Consider the following 19772-nt stretch of genomic DNA (forward strand, 5'->3'; position numbering starts at 1 on the left):
ATTTAGAAGTCTTTTTCGTTAATTTGGGGCTACCCTATTATTTGCCATAGTATTTGAAATACTATTTAATTGTTCGGATATTTTAGGACCACTTTCAACAGTGTTCAAGCCGTCTCAGTCCTGGAGTTTTAGCTATCCAGACTTGTCGAAACTGCGAGGACAGGAGTATCCATACTTTATGGGCCCTTCCATACCAAGTTCAGATTAGGAAATTTTAGAGGATGATTTTTCTTTATATCGAAATTTAAAGTTGATTTTTTTGTATCAAAATAATCGCCAAATCTTGGGAATGTGAAAAATTCACTTTCGAAATCTTAGGAATCCGAAAGCGAATGGTTGATCCTAATATTTACCTACTCAAACAGATATTTTACAGAAAACAGTCTTTAAGAACCCCTGTTGTACTACTACTGAATAAACAAGCGATTCAAATACGCAGGCTAACACCCAAACCGATGTAATTTGGCTCACCAATTGCTGTACTAAAATGACTTTCTCTGTGTTTTATCAACCCCTCTACTGGGACAGGAAAAGCCACAGTTCTAAATTTGGAATTGCAGACTGATATCCCGGAGGGTACTCACCTATATAAGCCATAGTGGTATATGGCGCCCTACAGTAGACTGTTCACAGTCCCCTATTTTCCCGTAAGATCGTTGAGATAGAGCGCTGTGTGTTACGCTGGCATGAGTGTCCAAACTACTCCTCGACGCCCGCCCCTCGGTACATTTTGAAAATCAAGATGGCCGCCATTAATGGTAAGACGCGCTATATCTTGACGATCTCACGGAAAAATAGGGGACTGTGAGCAGTCTAGTGCCGCCCCACTGGGTAGGGTTTTTGCCCCGTTTTGGTTTGAAAACGGGTATAGACTTTGCCCATGTTGGTCTGGAATCAGGCATGGTTTTAAACGGAACTACGGGAGTGTAAAACGTACTGATATTGTTTCAATTCCAAGTGAGTAAGAAAGAGAGAGAAGCGATGCGAATAAGAAATCTTTTTTGTTGCTGTTCTAATCTAAGTAATGATGAATGATATATATGCCCTTGGCCCTGCATGAAGTGGAGAGGATCAGTTTTTGGTGACCCTATCTTCACCAAGCGTGCCATTAACAGTTAAAAACAACTTTATTATACGCTTATCACAGCACCGTGGCCTGCCACAGAAAAAAGTGAGATGACATGATTACAAGAAATTATAGAGGAACTTTTTATGCTTCAGTGCCATTCTTCCATGTGTTATTAGCTTATTATTATTGTTGTTATTATTATTATCTCGCAGTATAAAACTTTGGAATGCTGTCCACATTATGAGGGCGCATGGTAACCTACACCACTTGAGAAGCTATACTTAGAAGTAAAAAAAGGTCATTACGGAACCTAATACGATCCTAATGTACATAATGATATGAATCTCTCTACTTAAAAAGCCAATTAAGAATATTATTAAATTCTTATACTCTGTAAAACCTACGCAAAGACATGATGATCATATAATTATCTCTACTAGGAGTTTATTTAGAAAATTATTCAGTTTTTATACTCTCATTATCTCCTATATACCTAAACGAGGCCATCATAATGTGGTTATCTCTACTAAAAGCCTATTTAGAATAATATCAAACTCTAATACTCTAAAAAATATAAGTAAAAACATCAACAAACTTGTGTTTCTGGATTTCTAGAGAAAAAAAAAACCTAAAGACTGGAGTCCTTAGCGCCCTAACTAAGTATTTATCTTAAACGTTCTGGCAATGTTCAAAGTGTTTGAGATGACCGACTTCTACATCCGCTCCGTGCTCCCAGTCCTAGTAGCTTCCTCACCGACTTCTCTATGTGTTTGGAGTAACCACCAAGTACGTCAATTATTACGTTGTACTGTCAACCCTGTAACCATTGTTACATTGTACTTGAGTGTCTTTTCCTCATCTTTCTTAGCTCTCTCTCTTTCTCCCTTAAACAAGCCATATAGGTTTGTGCCGCCCTTAAGGGTAGGGTTTTTGGAGGGTCTCAATGGGGTGGTGGCGTTTACGGTTATCGGCTAAAATTTTAGCTCTTTTACGGCTATCGGTTAATTTCTTTCAGTTACGGTTAACGAAAAAGTTAAAAATTAACTGCTTTTGTTTCAAAAAGTTAAAAATTAATTAACCTGTATTTTTTTGTATTTTTAAATCAAAATAAAGGTCTTCCGATCATCTCGGGATGAAATAAGCTATTCTTTTGAAAAATTTTCACATTTGATAGATCATACTTTGAATAAAGTATTCCACTTCTAATATTATTTACACATAGAAATGTCAATAGTCAATTTAAAAATGATCTTTGTGAAAAAGCAAAAGCAGACAAGCGAGCGCCCAACTCAAGGCCGGGGCGACATTCATTATCACAGAAATGGCCGTTTTCACACTAGAGAAGGATTATTCGTGTAAGACGGGCTATTTGTTTGATGATTCACGTCAGATAGGTAATGTGCGTCTTAATTTGAAAATGGAATAGTTTTAATTTTGAGTGAACAATCCGCCTGACTTTTGAAGACGGGATTATCCGTTCCAGGTTGCCTGTGTACAGTCGCCCCCTCCCCTCAGAAAAAAAAGCGGAGAAGGGGTGTCTGTGGGGAGGGCGCGACTGTACACAGGCTAGTCTCGGACGGATGATCCATTTCTGGCTCTAGTGTGAAAACGGCCAAAAACAAAATTCCCGTGTCCAGTGTTTTTAAGGATAGCGAATCACTGTACGGAACGACTGTCTGCCGTTGCCTTGTCCGTAGGCCGCATTATTACGCGCTGCTAATGCGTTTCGGGTCACGTGGTCCGAGTGAGTTCCCCACCGAAATGCCTTGGCCGAGACTGCGTGGGAAGACGCCGTACAGGGACTAGGCATAGCAATGTCTACCTTAGCGTCAGAGAAAAATAGGGAAATGTTGTTTATCGGCAACGTGCTTTACAAACAGTGACGACTCTGCGTGCTGTTTCACTAGTGTTTCGAGGGCACGACCTCCCGAAAATTGCAAATATTAATCCCCAGCAAGAAGCCACACTTTCGCTATGGAAAAAATTAGTTCCCCGATAGAGCGCCGGAAATGGAGCCTAGGTCTTGGTTAACGCCTGAAAGGCGCTTCGCCTTACGTGCGTACGGAGTCACACTAGCCGGGAAATAAAAAACACAACCATAAGTGAGTTTAGTACCTTCCTTAAAAGTAGCAAATCTGAGGAACACTTTCTTTTACGGTTAACTCTTTTTTACCCTATTTACGGCTAACGGTTAAAATTTTTCAATTTTTACGGCTATCGGCTAAATTTTTGGCCGTTTTACGCCTATCGGTTAACCCCATTGAGACCCTCTTTTTGCTGGTATAGACTTTGCCCATTTTGGTCTGGAATCGGGCCGGGTATGGTTTTCGAGGGAACTACGTATTTAAAGTTTCAATTCCAAATGACTAAGAAAGAAGGAGAAATATGCGAATGCGAAATGGATTTCCATTTCGAATTCGCATATTTCTCCTTAGTATATAAAATCTTTTATGTTGCTGTTCTAATCAAAGTAATGGTGACATAATTTCTTGGAGACTAGGTCTGAAACCCGGGGGGGGGCACTTTAGGAATTTCTGGGTGGGGATGTGCCGCTGGGAGCCTGGAACCCTTAACCTTTACCAGAGCTAGTTCAGCTGAATTTTGCTACCCTATACTAGAGTAAACTCCCCAAATCCCCCTATCCTAGAGTAGCTGTGTACCTAGTCTGGATAAAATCTTCAACCAACTGATCAGTTTCCTGAAAAATGATACCCTATTCTAGAGCCAAACGCTCTGATTATATACCCTATCCTAGAGTAAACTGCTTGAAAACCATACCCTTCACAGCGACACATACCTATATAGCCCATATATGGCAGTACCCCCCCCCCCCCCCTCCCCGGGGTCTGAAAACGGGTATGGATTTAAGAGGCGAGGTCTTAAAACGAGTGTGAAAAATGACATTTTTTGGTCTGAAATATATGGTCAGGATTTGGAGAACCATGCGACCCACACCCACTAAGAATTCCCAAGAGTACCCCCCCGGGGGATGTCAGAAGGTCGAAATGCGGCGCGATGTCCTGTCGTAAAAAAGGAGCGTAAAAGCTGGACAAGGACCCCCTCCCCCCTCCCAGACTATTTACATATGGGAATCCCCCCTTTCTCGAGCACAACGTGGCATAGCAGTTCAGGAGTAGATGGGTCGTGATTTGTGTCCATTGAGAACTACTGTATACCCATACAGTCGTCATTCACCTCAAGAATTTGATTAACTGGCGCTTATCTTTATAGCGCAGTTTTAGATATTTTGCAACACAAAGACTCTCAGTTCTCTGGAAGTGATGTTTGTTCAATGCTCTCATTCAGATAGGTTACATATCGGGTTTCATGTTGTGAGAAATATCCGCGTGAACTGTCACACGATTTTCACCCGGTATTACAACGCAGTGGTTTGGAAGGATTTAGAGCGGTTGAGTGGTTTTGATTTGCAGCGTTTAAATTTGCAAGCCCATCACCGTTGCTTCGAGTTCTCTCAAAATATAAGCTCGGAGTAGCGTTTTAACCATTGCGAGTCCAAATTAGGATTGACATCTGAAAATATGAGGCTACCCATTTGTAGTATTGATATTCACAGTGTTTTACTCACTTTTGCACTATTGAGCGTAAAGTTTACAAACGGCGCCAATGTTCGCCTAATAAACGGAAAGCACAGCTACGAGGGACGAATCGAAGTACTTTACAATGGCACATGGAAAGCAGTTTGTGATCACGGATGGAACAGGAAGTCTGCCCGAGTGATTTGTCGTCAACTGGGATTTCCTGATGTTTTGCGCTTTACTAAAGGGTGAGTCAGGGATCGTTCTCATAATATTGTTTATGCGGCAATATACTGTTTGAATTTATAGCTGGATTTCCTTTCGTATATAACTTTAGTAAATTACCAAGCTTTGCACAGAAATCTAGGGAAGAAGGTGTCAATAGCTGTTGCATAATCTTTATTGCACAAAGACGTAAGCGTGTCCCAGATCTACAGATATCTTGCAGCAAAATATGTTATATAAGGCAATACCCTTCCTTTAAATTTATGACATAAGTTTTGTTCTGTTAATCTTGAAACGGGCGGATTTCTTCTTTTCTCTGTAGAAAGTCACAACGTTACATTGTCTAATTGATAATCAAATATTTTATCTCCTCCGCTATCCTCTTGTGGCACAATAAAATTGCGAGTCAGGTGGAGAAACGCAGAGCTATTGTAGAAATAAGCCGTAAGGACCGTAAAATCACTAAAACAACGCTGATAATTCAAATTTATTCACCTTCGAGCTTCCGTGATAGTGTGAGGGGGATAATACTCAAGTCAATATCACTATCACTACATTTTCATCACTCAACGCATGTGGTATTCATTGCGGGAATTACAAAATTTTTTCGTGCATCATGATTTAAACTCAAAACAAACTCTAATTAATCGAAATTAAGCTATTTTGAGAGGAAAAGAAAAGAAGGAATTTTTCTCGGAACAAAAAAGACCGACAATTAAATGTCAATTTTTTAAAGTAAAGTACATCCCTGAGGCTAAATTGTATCCAGAGACTACAACCTTTATATTGACGCCAAGACTCCCTAATTCAATATCTTTGAAATGTCCTTAGAGTCTTTAGATTATTCTAGATCGATATGCTCAAATAAAAAACAGTTGAAGGGGAAACCCCAAACACGCTGTGTTTGAGTGACTGTTGGAAGGAGACCACGCCTACTCCTCAGGAGCTGTAGTTCAAGCTTGTGGGATTTCCCCTCCCCTCTGTGTATTCCGCAGAGGCCCTCTTGTGCCACAAGAGAGCTGGGGAGAGCTAGGAGAGGGAAAAATGCACCTCTTATCCAATCACCACCCCCTCCCCCATCTGGGCTCTGTAGCCTCTATTCTACAGCCGTTTAATACCGTCAGCAACGGGACATGTCATAGGGTCCGTATTTTCCGGGGCACCCAACGTCAATTTTCAGAAATATATGTTCGGAAGACGATTTGAGATCTAGAATTTTCGGAGCATTTGTTGTAAAATTTCTTGCTTGCCTGCCTCTCCCAGGATTTTCGAACATCCAAAAAATGGTAAATTACCTATTTTTAACGGATTTTTACCCTAGAAAGGTCACCTAGAATTTTTGGGAGCCTTTTTTCTTGCTGAAAAGTTTTGATCCCTATAATTTTCGGATCACTAGACGTTCAGCTAGGAAATCCGAACAGATGAAAAATTTTTTAGGGGATAAAAATATGCCTATATCTACCGTTTAAATACTAAAATACGTTCAACAATGCTATGTTTAAGTGGTTTTGAACTATATTGTCATTGGGTGTTCCAGGTATTTTTAGATAGCCTCAACTAGTTTTGTTTAAGGTTATAGCTACGAGGGCTAGTTTTGACGTGGGATAAAGCGCTTACAGACCGACTCACCAAATAGAGGGGGAAACGAAAACGTGTATTAAAGTGGATGTACTTATTCTTAACAAGACGCCATGCCTTTGGACGAGGAATTACAGGAAAATTTTGGCTTGATGACGTGAAGTGTACTGGAGAAGAGAACTCCATTGACGAGTGCCGCCACAGACCATGGGGCCGAAACAATTGTCTTTCACACAACCAGGCTGGAACAGTCTGTAAAAAGCACTTGAATGACATGATTATTGAACCTGTACCCTCAAAAGCCAGTGGAGAGGTATCATTTTGTGTCCATCGCAATTATTTTTAATCTTTACGTTAAGTCAGAATGTTAAAACAAAGATAACGAAACTCACTTGGCAGCCGGGGTAAAGGGGGTACTCCCTTATGTAGGCTGGATAGGTTTGTGCGGCACCAAAGGGTATGGTTTTTTAGCCGTTTTGGTCTGAAATTGGGTATCAATTTTGACCATTTTTGTCTGAAATAGGGTCTTGTTTGTGCACTCTAATCTTGAATTGGGGATGTTTTTTAGAAGAAGCTACTTCTTCATCATTAGGCGATAAGACTATTTCCCTTAGAATGTTTACGCCAATCGTGTACGTACCGGTCAGGTCTGAAATAGGGTGGGGAAAGTCACAGATTTTGATCTGAAATAGGGTAAGGGTTTCTGGAAGCGTGCGGCAAACTCCCACCCAATTTTTCTGGAAGTCCCCCCCCCCCCCTCCCCCGGGCTTGGTAGCACCTTTTGTACTCACGCTTCAACTTGCAAAAGTTGGAAAGTTGTTTACTTAATGCAATTAATGTCAGTAGAGCACGTGACTGCAGAGTGGGAGGTTGCGGGTTCGATTCCTGGGGCCGGACTAATACTCAGGGCCTTAAAATAACTGAGAAATAAAGGTAATTCCTTTGCCCTGCAAATGGGCAGACCTTCTTGTTGCTGGGATGACCACGTAAAATGCGTTCTCATCTATGACCTAAAGATAGTGAGTCCTCTCAATTAGTACGTTAATGGTAAATACATTGGCACTTAAATAAAGTGTATTTTTTCCCCAACCAGACAGTGAACCTTAACGTAAAGTTACAGGGTCCTGTGGTAGATGACTACATCTCTGAAGGTGTCGTACAGGTGGAACACGAGGGGAAATGGGGTTACATCTGTCCTTCTAGCTGGACATTTCTCAATTCGTACGTGTTGTGTGGCCAACTTGGATTCCCAAACGCCGCGAAACTGGAGTTTTACTCGGAGACAGTACAGGAGGTGAAACCCGACTATTGGCTGAGCCAGGTCACGTGTAAAGGTTTGGAGTCCTCCATTTTGTCATGCGACCATGCAGGGTTGGGCCGTCATGAATGTGAGAATGGCAAGGTGGTGAAAATCAAATGTTCTCGGCGAAATATCACGAAGGTGACGTATTAGTCTCTCACGCAGCCGTTCTTGGCGCTTCGTCACGGGTTCCTGCCCGTAACGCTTGACGCAGCCCTAAGGAACGTGTGCCTTTTTAGTAATGTAGGGGTTGTTTTTCTGGAGTTAGGACATCTCCTAGTTTATATTGTTCAAAAATCCAACAAAGGGCAAAAAAAAATTGACAAATTAGTGAAGAGGGCAAGATCCTGGGTAGACCTACCTGTATCAGTAAAATCTTGAATGGTAAGTAAAAAAAAAGTCTGCGGTCGCAGGCTTGTGAAAAAGGCCTGCGTACCGACGTCACCCAAGACGTCGTCTGCACGCAGGCTAGTACAAAAACAATAAACGGATCCTTTCCGCCATGTTTCGTTGTGCAAATACACTTAAAAATACCGTTTGTTTGCTTGCATATTTGCTTATATATTTTTCTTACAGTCTTTCTACCGTAAGAATTCCTAAGTCAACATCTAACGTAGAGAACGCCGTATTTTCGAACTTTATGCATGCGTGTAACGATTTCCCTTTCTGAAAGCGAAGTTGGTTTCAAAATAGCTTGCATGACAGGGCGTATTTTTCGAGCGAGCGGCAGCTCGGCAATAGGCCATTTCGGTGTCGCCTCAAGCCTCTTCTTTAAAGCGAGGTTAAGTACGAAGCCATTGTATGAAAATGATTTTTCATTCTTATGCTAATGAAAGTTAAGAAAGGTTTTGCGCTTAGCCTCGTTTTGAAAGTGTGATTTTTGAACTCGGAAATGGCCTACTAGTGTCGTCATCGTCTTTGATTTTGAAGGCTCAGGGGGACTGGGAAAGAGGAAAGTGCTTGGATCTGAGGCTTTGGAGAATAAAACAAAAGAAGTCATCTTGAGGCTAGGCAATGAATAATAAATATATCTCTTGTGTTTTATTTCCCCAAGTCTCGCAGCCAAGCATGAATTTTAAAATATCGAAATTTGTCTAAAGGATGGGATAAAGTGGAAGGGGGAGCAGAGGGGGGTAGGGGCGGAAAACCACCGATAATAATTCCTCCCTTTTTTGGTTCTCTAGCCTTTGAGCATACGGCTGCGAAGTGGGGCCTTGGTATCTGAGGGCCGAGTAGAGGTGAAATATCACGGCTTCTGGGGTACCATCTGCGATGATAACTGGACAATGCGTGAAGCAAATGTTGTCTGCAGGTCACTCGGTTATGGTACAGCGGCAATGGCAACCACGAATGCGTATTACGGAAGAGGCATGGGAAGGGTAATGTTATTCTTTGTGCTCTGCTTTACTTTATCTGTTACTATGTCATGGTGATTGTTTGTTACTTTAGTTTAAGCGTGGCCTCGATTTTCTATGGCTGGATAGTGCTATCCACCGTGGTTAAGGATAAAGGAATCGTGCTATATCCTCTGGATAGAGCTTTTTCGTCTGGAGTGCTTCTAGTGTTAGGGATGGTAGGACGATTTGGATGATACCATGGAAGGTCGCAGCCAGGTGGAATTCCTCCGGAGGTCGGACACCAAGTCACGCCTACACAATTTAGCATCAGCTTGCAGCCAGCCTGAGATTTTCTAATAAGGGCAGGAGCGAATAGCTCCTGATTAGGGTTTAAAAACAAAATGAATGATGTTTCATATGGAATTGGGTAGGCGCTGCAAGGTATCCAACCTCCTTCAGGGGATTCTTGTCTTCGCGTGACGTATATAAAACGGCTTATATGTGTCACCCAAGTCTCCCGACTGTATCCAGACGGTACCAGAGTTACCGCTCAAACGGCGAACTGTGTTCAGCAACACAATTTGAGTCGGACTGCGTGATTTAAGACCATTCGCACGGTTATATGGAAACCAGACATCAGCGTCTGACTTATACAGCTATAAGTTGTAACCTAGAGAGAAAAATTAACATCTTCGACTGCTTTTATCGCCTGCCTTGACAAACGTCCTTAAAGAATCTCCGAACTGAAAGGCGAGGTGAAGAGTGGCAGAATACAGACCGATTCTTCTTTTTGGTGACGTATTGATCTACTTCTTCCAATATCCTAAGTTCAACGAAAAGCATGATTTCATTAACGTCCTACAAATGACCTTCAGTTCTAAGCTTGAATTTGAATTTGAACTACAAAAGTCTGCCCTTCACCATTTTTAAACCTTTGGTTGTAGGCCCTCCTTTCACATGACATTTCTTTCATGCGTCAGCAACTTCCGCAAAATTTGCATGAAAAAGACCGTTTTTTACCTTAGTTTTTACCTAGTCTCCCTCGCAGCCGTTTTTTCTGGGATGTCACGCAACGTTCCCCTTAAACGTCGCGTGACATCCCAAAAAAACGGCTGAGAGGGAAACTAGTTTTTACCAGCCAATGATAGGAAATAAGCCAGAGGCTAGTGACCCTTAATGCTAACCGAAATGATCGCAGCATTTGCGTTCACTTCGTTCTCCCGTATTATGAGGCCTGTGGATTTTCATCTTTTCCCATCTTTTCTTTTCCTTTTATTACTTTATTCGTTAAAGGTCCTTCTTGACCAAGTTCACTGCAAGGGATCGGAGAAGAGCATCCGACAGTGTAAGCACCTGGGATGGCAGAAATCAGATTGTAATAACCATGAAGATGCTGGTGTCAGGTGTAATGTACCCCAGCTTCAGGGCCATCAGGTAATCTTTTTGTCTCACAGGTGGCTCTCAGATCCGATTAGATAGTAAGACTTTTTTCAGTGTTCACATAAGTTATGCAATCAGCCGATACAAGATCTGAAACAGAGTGGTCTTCAGAAGTCTATCAGATCTGTAATAGCGGGGCTCTAGCGCGCAAAGCGCACGCAGCGGAGCACCGTGGATAATAAAATTTGGTTATCTATGTCACCAAGAAATTTGGTTGTGACAAAATCGTCCGTCCTTACGTACGTCCTTCCGTACGTCCATCTAAGACGTCCAAGCTTTAATCTGTGTTAAACTTGATATTACGAATCCATGTTATGGTCAATTGACAGCTGTCAAAAAAGGGCATCCGCTGACCAGTGTGACATGACTGTATCGCGGGCTCAGGTTTACAACTCATTGAACTTACCACTTGTTGATTTTCAATTAGTCGCAGGCTCAGGTCTATTTTTTCAGAAGGAATCCAGTTAACTTGCTATGGAAAAAGTTAAACCACTGCAGAAAGACATTTCTTTAAAGATCCCACGAGAGCTTAGAACTGAAAAGTATAGGCGCTATATAAATATTTTATTATTATTTTATTATTATTATGAGAGCTTCGTTTTTGGCTTTGGCTAAATCTATATATCAATGTGTATCTCGGTAGGCGATGGAATCTTCCAGTGTTGGTCACTCTTTGGGCATAAAAGGCACTTTTAGATACTCTAAAGTGCCTAGCCTACAAATTCTTGTTTGGTGTTGCAGATTCGAATCCAAGGAGGAGAAAATCCTAGAGAAGGACGAGTTGAAGTTTTGCATAATGGGCGGTGGGGAACAGTCTGCGGTGACGATTGGGGAATAGAGGAAGCCATGACAGTTTGCCGACAGCTAAACCTCGGATACGCCGGCAAAGCTGTTACCCATAAAAATTTCAGCGAAACAGATCTTAAAATCATCATGTCTGGAGTTAAATGTCGCGTTGATGAGACCTCACTTTATTACTGTCAGCATGACGAGTGGAAAAACACTACGTGTAGCAGCGACGATAAGGTTGCGGGAGTTATTTGTGTTAGCGGTAAGTTGTTTTACGCCTTCGCAAAACTTGGGACAAAATTTGGCAAATGCTTGACATGCTTGCTCTTTCTACACCCGTTAGGGACTAAAAGATCCAAAGACGCGATGGCAACGAAAACTCTCCCTATCCACTCACTTTTTCAAGTGTAGGCAAACCTCCTGGAGTTGAATTCCTAGGGACAATATCCAAGTTCACAAAGAGAAATAAAATTTCATCTTCGCTTGTTTGCGGCCTCCATAGATCGTAAAAATTAGGCATAGTCGTGCAAAAAAGTGTGATGCACGCGCTAAGTTTTTGTTTTTCGCACTAAACCTATTGCTTTTTTTTAAGTTCTCGTTGCTTTCGCGTCTTCGGATCTTAGGTGGGAGACCCGAGGTGGGTGAAGTAACTTGCTTAGTTGGGGTAACCCGCCGGTCCATATAATCTCTCAAATGGTCACCCCACATATCATGTAAACGTGATCAAATTAAAAAGAGAGATTATATGGACAAGCGGGTTACCCCACCTAACCGGGCTACCTTACCTACCTGAGGTCCACATAAACGGGCCCTGAAAGTCTCTAATATCCATGTGTTAGGCGGTTTGACAATAGTAATGCGTTTGTAATAAACATTTCAATAAGAGTCAGTAGCCCTTGCTTACGAAACAGAAGTATTTCTTTATATTGCTGAGTGGACGGCCAATGCCAAAAAATCTACATTGAGCATCACCTAACCAGCTCCTTGATAGGCTGAGGTAGGATAGAGTTGCATACCCACACGTTAGTGGGTCTAGCCTGTAAAGCAAGCTCTCTGAGGAGCTGTGGGAGCTTTCCTCCCGTTCCCCGCCCGAGAGCCCCCAGAGAGCTTGCTCACAGGCTACAGTGGGACGGTCAAGTTTTCTGAAGCGCCTGCACCTCCGTTCACTGTTTTATTTTTTCTAAAACCTATTTCAGTATGCACCGCAAGGCGCACGGCTTACATTAAAGCTTTTTTTCCGGTAAATAATTTTTTCAGGTAAATAATTCCGAAAATTTGTTACCGAATTTTGACGATGATTTGTTCTCTGTTAAACGTGTTGTTATGGTCACATGTTTGTATAAGGAGGCAAAAAGAGAAAGCGGGGTACGTTGGTTTAGCACTAGGGTTGTAAAGGCCACTAAAGTGCCGTCGGGGATATTGCGAAAACTCTCAGTGAAAGTCTGTACTAAAGGCAGTCCAATGGAAATGACCTTTTTAGAGATGTATTTGAAAAATGTCACAAATTTTATCTTTTGTTATTTCAGCTTTACCTGATCTTGTAATAAACGTTGACGTTCTCAGAGGTTACATGGAAATGACTTCTATACCCATGCGGTACCTGCAGTGTGCCTACGAAGAGAATTGTCTCTCTGCGAGCGCAGAGCGACAGCTGAGGTAAACACAGACAGGGAAATGCAAATTTCACCAAAGCTATTTTTAGACCAATTAAACTCTTGAAATTAATCGTAAGATGGTTCCCTGAGAGGTCAGCAAACTGTTATTTAGTGTTGTCAAGAAAGAATAATGGGACATTTTGCTCTCTCGGTGTGTCTCCATTACAATAGTCTGTGCGGACGTCCCAGGAATTAGACTTCCGTTCAATTACAACCTCTATAAAAATAACTTTACTGAAATTCACATATCCAGGCCAACGCCCTTAGACTCCCTCTCTGTCTCGTTATTATTTATTGCTCTGTCATATCACTGCCACAGTGAAATAATGACAGAGTCTTGTGAGGTGTTTGTAACCTTTGAGTCTTTCAAGCAAATCCTGGAAGAAAATTAAGTTCGCAAAGCCTTTCTGGGACTGTTACTAGGCACAGGGACAAAAACTGGCCACAGCTGAACGGCTCGTCCCCAGTAACGATTCCAGAAACAATATTGTGGAACGCATTTCGGGTCCAGCTCCCTTCTTGTTTCTAAAGTGGCGAATGGTATTTAAACCACAGCCATTCTGGTAACGCATTGCACGACACGTGTTATTGTACTTCACTTTGTACTGTGTCAATGCAGCGTGTCATACCATCGAAGTAGACGCATTGTAGTCATGTAAATTAAAGTAAAGGACGGTGTGTGTTTTCATCGAAACTGATGTTTGCCCTTTTTCAGACATCCAGATTATTATCAAAGGAGGCTACTGCGGTTTAGCGTTCAGGTTGAGAATCGAGGGTTAGACCACTTCAAACCATCTACAGATAAGTCACTTTGGGAGTGGCACTCATGCCACAAACACTACCATTCCATGGAGACTTTTTCGACTTATGACCTTCTTCGTAAGTACAGAATGGAATCGCGTGACCTGTCAAAAAATCCTGTCGGCTGAACGAATTTTATGGCTCTTTTGGGAATCAAATCCGCTGGATCAATTTGTTAGTAGTTTGGCGCGTCGTTATTTAGTACATTGAGGCTTTATCAGCATCATCATCATTTAGTTTTTCCTCCTCCTTTTCCTAATCATCATCATATCCGTTATTTTAACACGATAAAATTAAAGCACGATGCTTGAGTGGTCGTGTAAGATTAATTACGATATAGAACTATACTAAAAAATAAGGATAAAATTAGTTACAATATAAAACGTCCATAAATCTCTTAAATTAATATTTGATAAGAATTAGGAAAGATACAATATGTATAAGGTTTAAAATGAATATGCATTGATCACCTATAAGAAATTGACTAACAGCATTAAAAACATAATAAAAAATTAGTTAATAGCATTTAAAATCGTAGTAGTGCTTGGGTAACGATTGGACTGACTGTGTAGTAAAATCTAGTTCCTTAACATAAATGTCCTTCTTCACTTTGCGTTAAAAATGCGTAAACTGGTCCGTAAAATGAGTCAAAATAGTATTCCATAAAATTACGCCTCTAAAGCTTATTGAGATTTTTAAGAAAGTACGAGTTCGAACGAGGAACAGATAATGTTATTGCTCATTCTGAAGTTGTAAACCATGCAAGGTTCATTCGTCAAGTACGACTGCGGCAGTTGCTTCACCTTCAAATACGCTATATGAAATGGCTTAATTAACCAGAGTTTACAATAGCACGTTGGTGAATCTTTAACTTAAAAAACGTTTACAGTTTTGTTTTTGGCCAGGGGACCTCACAAAGCCACCAAGCTTACGGGAGAGGCCAGGAAGGGAGTCAAGGAAAGTACTGGTCTTTGTCCCTCACTCCTCCCCTCCGTCACTTTCCGTCTTCCGTTTTCCTGATTTTTCTTCCTATCCCTCATCAAAGAGCATGTCCACAGTCTAATCATAGCTTCAGCATTGTTAATGCATGGTCGTCGGATTGAAGCCCAAAAGAGACAATTATTCTAGCGGCATGATTTTGTTGGCACATTAGTTTATTACTTGTTTAACAACATTCAATGATAGTTGCGGCTTATACATCATAATTGAACACTTACTAAACACCTGAGTGTCAGCCTTATGCTACTCTAGCTTAACAGAGAAATTGACCGACCGAGACAGCTGGACAGACACAAAGACAGACTGACGAAAAAGACGGGCTGTGTGATGGCAGACATACAAATTCGACTCTTTAGACAAGGGAAGGGAACTGGAGACGAAAATTGTGGGAGTAAGAACAAGTAATTGAAAAAACTGAACAAAATGGACTGGACTTTCGTGACTCAGACGGCCTTACCAAACAATCATTTGTCTTGTATAAGAAATTAAATTTCAGAATTTTTAGCTGATGGTAAGTGGTTTATATATATATCTACCAAGACTATCCCTTTATCGTTGAGACAAATTGAACACTTTTTAGGCGGTGCCATGCCACAGAATACTATAGGACATAATGAAATGGATTTAATTTTTTTTTTTTTTTTTTGCATCAATCTCAGGTCAAAGGGACGGGCGCAAAATAGCCAAGGGTCACAAAGCCAGTTTCTGTCTAGAAGACACTAAATGCGATCCAGGATTCGAGCGAGTCTGGAACTGCACTGACAAGGGAGATCAAGGAGTATCACCCGGATGTTATGACGTTTATCACTATAATATTGACTGTCAGTGGGTGGACTGTACGGACATATATCATGGTGCATATTATCTCAGGGTACATGTTAACCCCGGAAATCAAGTGGCGGAGTCGGATTTTAAGAACAATGTTGCTAAATGTTCTGTTTATGATTATGGAAGCTACATTATTGCCAACAGGTGTTGGCTTGGTGAGTCTAACAATGTTAAAGCGACACTTATATGTTACAGCCGTGCTACCAATATTTTTAACAACAACAAAAACAACAATAACAACAAGCTTTATTTGCATGACTAAAACTTTACAGTTTTGCAAAATCGTACAACAGACTAAGATAACGGTTTAAAAACTACATTGGTAACAATTTATCCCAAAGATTTAAACAATATGATATAAGTTTAATCAATTCTTTGTATATATATAGCAGATTTCATAAATTTCATGATCAATTCGTTCACAGATGGTTACTTAATGTTTGGGATCAGAGACTGTCCCTCTTATTTTTGAGTATTTGGAGCAGTAAAACAGAAAATGAATTTCGTCCTCAATTTGATCAGATCGCCGAGCAGGGCAAAGTTATCTACTCCATTAATTTTGTTGTTTCTGCCAATCTCATCTAAATCGTGAGATTGTAGTTGCTTAACCGTAATTTGACCAAGGCTCTTTTCTCTGGTGTTTTTCATGTGATGGCAAGATATAATAATAATAATAATAATAATAATAATAATAATAATAATAATAATAATGAGAAAATTTTATTGACAACAATGCTAACTATTAAAATCCTATTTACAATTAATTCGCTTAAAAAAAAGGAAAAAACTATTCATTCAAAAACACTCTTTACAATTCCTGTCGATTTAAAAAGCACTTAATTTAGCTTAAAAAAAGTTAATTTAACTAAGAAAAATTTTTTCGAATTAAAAACATTTCATTTCAATAAAAAAAAACTGTCAACCTCTAAAATTCAAAAGTTTCTTTCAACTGCTAAAAACAAAAAAAATAGTAATAATAATAATGAAATAAAAAGATATATATGAAGTAAGTAATAATAATTTTTATTTTAAATAATTCTTTTGTTGATAACAAAGCTAACAGGAACTATAAAATCCTATTTACAATTATTTTTGCTTAAAAAATATTCATTCAAAACACTATTTACAATTCCTTTCTATTAAAAAAGCACTTAATTTCTATTAAAAAATCATTTCAATTAAGAAACAATTTATTTCAATAATAATAATAATAATAATAATAATAATAATAATAATAATAACAAAATCACTCCTGAAAACAAAACAAATACAAAACAAATACATTTATCTTCTTCCATATTACCCTTAACTTTTCTGGTTTCCCCTCCCCCCCCCCCCCCGGCCCCTCACCCCCAACAAAAATTGCATGAGCTTCCGATATCCAGGAGAAACTGGAAACAATAACTTTGCAAAACTTTGGGGAAAAACAAGGTGTATTGTGGGCGATGTGAAAGTAATCTCGTACCCAGATCTCCCATAGCCAACCGACAGATTGAGGTCTTGATACGGGATCTGTACTGACTATGACCGTTTTCATAGACCACATTTTCTTATCTCTCATACTCGTTTGGAATGAAGCTCTTCAATATTCATATTGTATTCATATTGACTTTTCGTTTGTTTGATCGAGTGTTGTTAACTATTTTATCTGATTCCAAGGCGCAGCGATTTAAAGCAGTCCAACTCCGCGGTGCCAATAGTCCACGTTCAATTTATCAAAATTCTAAACTGATTCCGAGGCCCTCTTTGTTATTTCTACACTTGGTTTCGTTTTCTTTGTGCTCAAGTCTCTTCTGGGAGTTTCGAGACAATGAAATTCGTAAAGCCTCGGAGTCATGTCATATATCGGACATGGGCTATTACTTTCCAACTGCAACTAAAAACGTCTTTAAAGGTGTTACTGACCAAAAGGGGGTCTTACTATTTTTCAGAGGAATGCGAAAGTGGCCTGGACACGCATGGAGGGAATTCTGGCGGGAATTGCTGTGTGTTTCCGTTCAAGTTCAGAGGCAAGCTGTATCACGACTGTACCACAGACGGCTATTCAATTAAATGGTGCTCTACAACATACGACTTTAAAACAGACAAGAAATGGGGACTTTGTTACTAGTACGCGCAGCAGTTGTCCCTTTCGTAAACGGTCGCTGCCATTTTTGCGGAACTCAGCAAATTTTTGACCTGTTATTGAGAGTGTTTCTACCAAAATGAAAGAAAATCGAAAGCAATGGTCAAACCAGGACTTCAAACCTGCATCTTACCAATGGTTGCATCGATAGTTAACAATGACAACGATCGTTTATTGAAGGGAAATAGCCGTTGGCGCTCGCATGATTGACAATACTCCAGTTGAGCTGTGTCTAGGCTCCCTTGTACTTTTATAAGCCGCCACTGATACCTTGCTAGGTTATCTTAGGAAAGCAAATATTCAAGTTGAAGAGGTCCGGCCGGGAACCAGCTTTTTTGTTGTTCCTTCCGCGTGGGAAATTGATTTCGATTGGATCGCTTGATATTCATGCCATCATTTTATTAGCATAAGCATGTAGAACGGTGAAAAAAGATCTTTATACTATTATATCAGCTGTATAACAATATTTATTTCATTACAATTATTATTTCACACTTTTGAAATTATTTTATCCTTAAACCTCAAGACACGTTCGCTGGTACTACTGGTCAAGTTTTAACTGACCAACCTTCGTTTGGTAATAAATATCGCCAAAAATGCATTTCAGTGTATATTATAATTGTATCATAACCGTATGTCGTATTTAATCATACTTTAACCCACTGGAATGGCTCGTACACAGTTGTGACCAACTTTTGCGTCTTGACACCCTTACTGCATCGGACTCATCCTTAGTCGTCTCCTTGTCTCCTATTAATAGCGCGGTCAATGGAAGCGCCTGGGATGATGGGAAGGTGGAAAGAGAGGATACTTTTTCATTTCACCTTCCCATCGTTCTATTCGCACAGGAAGTAGTATTAGTCTCCCGCGACCGTTCCTTGACCACTTGCAAATAATAAGAGACGACTGGGGAAGAGTCAGTTACGGTATTCGCCACTTGCCCCCCAAAACTGGGAAACTGCCCACCTACACCTCCCCTAAGCCAACATTTTGCCCTAAGTGAGAAATAAGTGTTAATGTTGGCTTAGGAGGCTTAGATCTACATTTTGCATAAGCCTTGTTTTAAATTCTCTAGGGACGGCTGTAATACCCAGGAGAAATAAAAACAAAGGTTATGCAAAATTTTTGGGGACAAAGAAGGTGTATTATGGGAGATGTACAATGGCGAATAGCGTTACTTTCAGCTCTCTCTTATCTAATAGTAGATGTCCATCTTCTGGAGACAGATGCTCCCCTTATAAACAGACAAGAAGGATAAATGAAACGAAAGGTGTCCATTAAGATAAAGTTGATTGCAAACAAAAATGGAAAGCACTGGTGGCAGAGACGGAACCCTTTGGGACTGTCGCACTAAATGTCCGTTTAACAGAGATGTGTACTGAAGTTATGAATATATGAAAATCATATATGTGAACTGCGGACTGAAGAATTAAATGAAGGAAGATCATCGCAGTTATATACGCAACATTTAGAGATGCCTAATATGGAGAATTTCAAGGAACATGACTTTAGAACGGCGGAGTCCGGCACTAGCTGTCTGTTTTAGAAAAGTGTCCGTCTTATAGATTTGTCCTTACTAAGATAGAGACTGCCATGTTTACAATCAAACCAATAAACTGGGTAAAAACTGCTTCCGAGGACCACACAGAAAAGAAGAAACACAAGTTAAGTGAGGTTAGCCGATTGTCCCCTCGTTCGTAGGTTACAGAAAAAATAGTTTTATAATTTTTCCCAACACAAATCCTTATTTTTTTCAAAGTTTCTTAACAATACTGATGTTCCTATTTCGACTGCTTGGGTAGACTTTCGAAAAAAGCCTCCGCCCTTCGTGAGGACGACTTGTGGCAAGTCTAATATTTGAAAGTTTTGGTTGAATGGAAAGCGCTCTTAGCGGGTCATAATTCACATTCATGCAATATTGATTATCCGTGCAATGACGTTATATAAACCTGAATAATATATGCAAAGTACGTATATGCAAAAAGAGTCTCGTTAAAAGCGGGTCAACAACATTGTGCTCCGGCACGGCCAGTGCTGCCGTTACGTCGACTGAGTTGCAGCATGCGGTGCTTCGTTCTTTTGCAACCGCA

At 40.3% G+C, this 19772-nt stretch overlaps 1 protein-coding gene across 1 annotated transcript; it reads left to right on the plus strand.

Moving 5' to 3' along the window:
* The first annotated feature begins 4419 nt into the window (after nucleotides 1-4419).
* Nucleotides 4420-18283, plus strand: LOC140933278 (lysyl oxidase homolog 2A-like). The gene is made up of 10 exons (XM_073382808.1): nucleotides 4420-4853; nucleotides 6517-6721; nucleotides 7502-7849; nucleotides 8893-9087; nucleotides 10339-10479; nucleotides 11227-11536; nucleotides 12801-12930; nucleotides 13645-13808; nucleotides 15389-15712; nucleotides 17489-18283. Exons 1-10 carry the CDS (start codon nucleotides 4609-4611, stop codon nucleotides 17665-17667), a joined length of 2241 nt encoding a protein of 746 aa, XP_073238909.1. The 5' UTR covers nucleotides 4420-4608; the 3' UTR covers nucleotides 17668-18283.
* The last annotated feature ends 1489 nt before the right edge of the window (nucleotides 18284-19772 follow it).

Source organism: Porites lutea, chromosome 4 (assembly GCF_958299795.1).
Source record: "Porites lutea chromosome 4, jaPorLute2.1, whole genome shotgun sequence".
Taxonomy (NCBI): Eukaryota; Metazoa; Cnidaria; class Anthozoa; order Scleractinia; family Poritidae; genus Porites; species Porites lutea.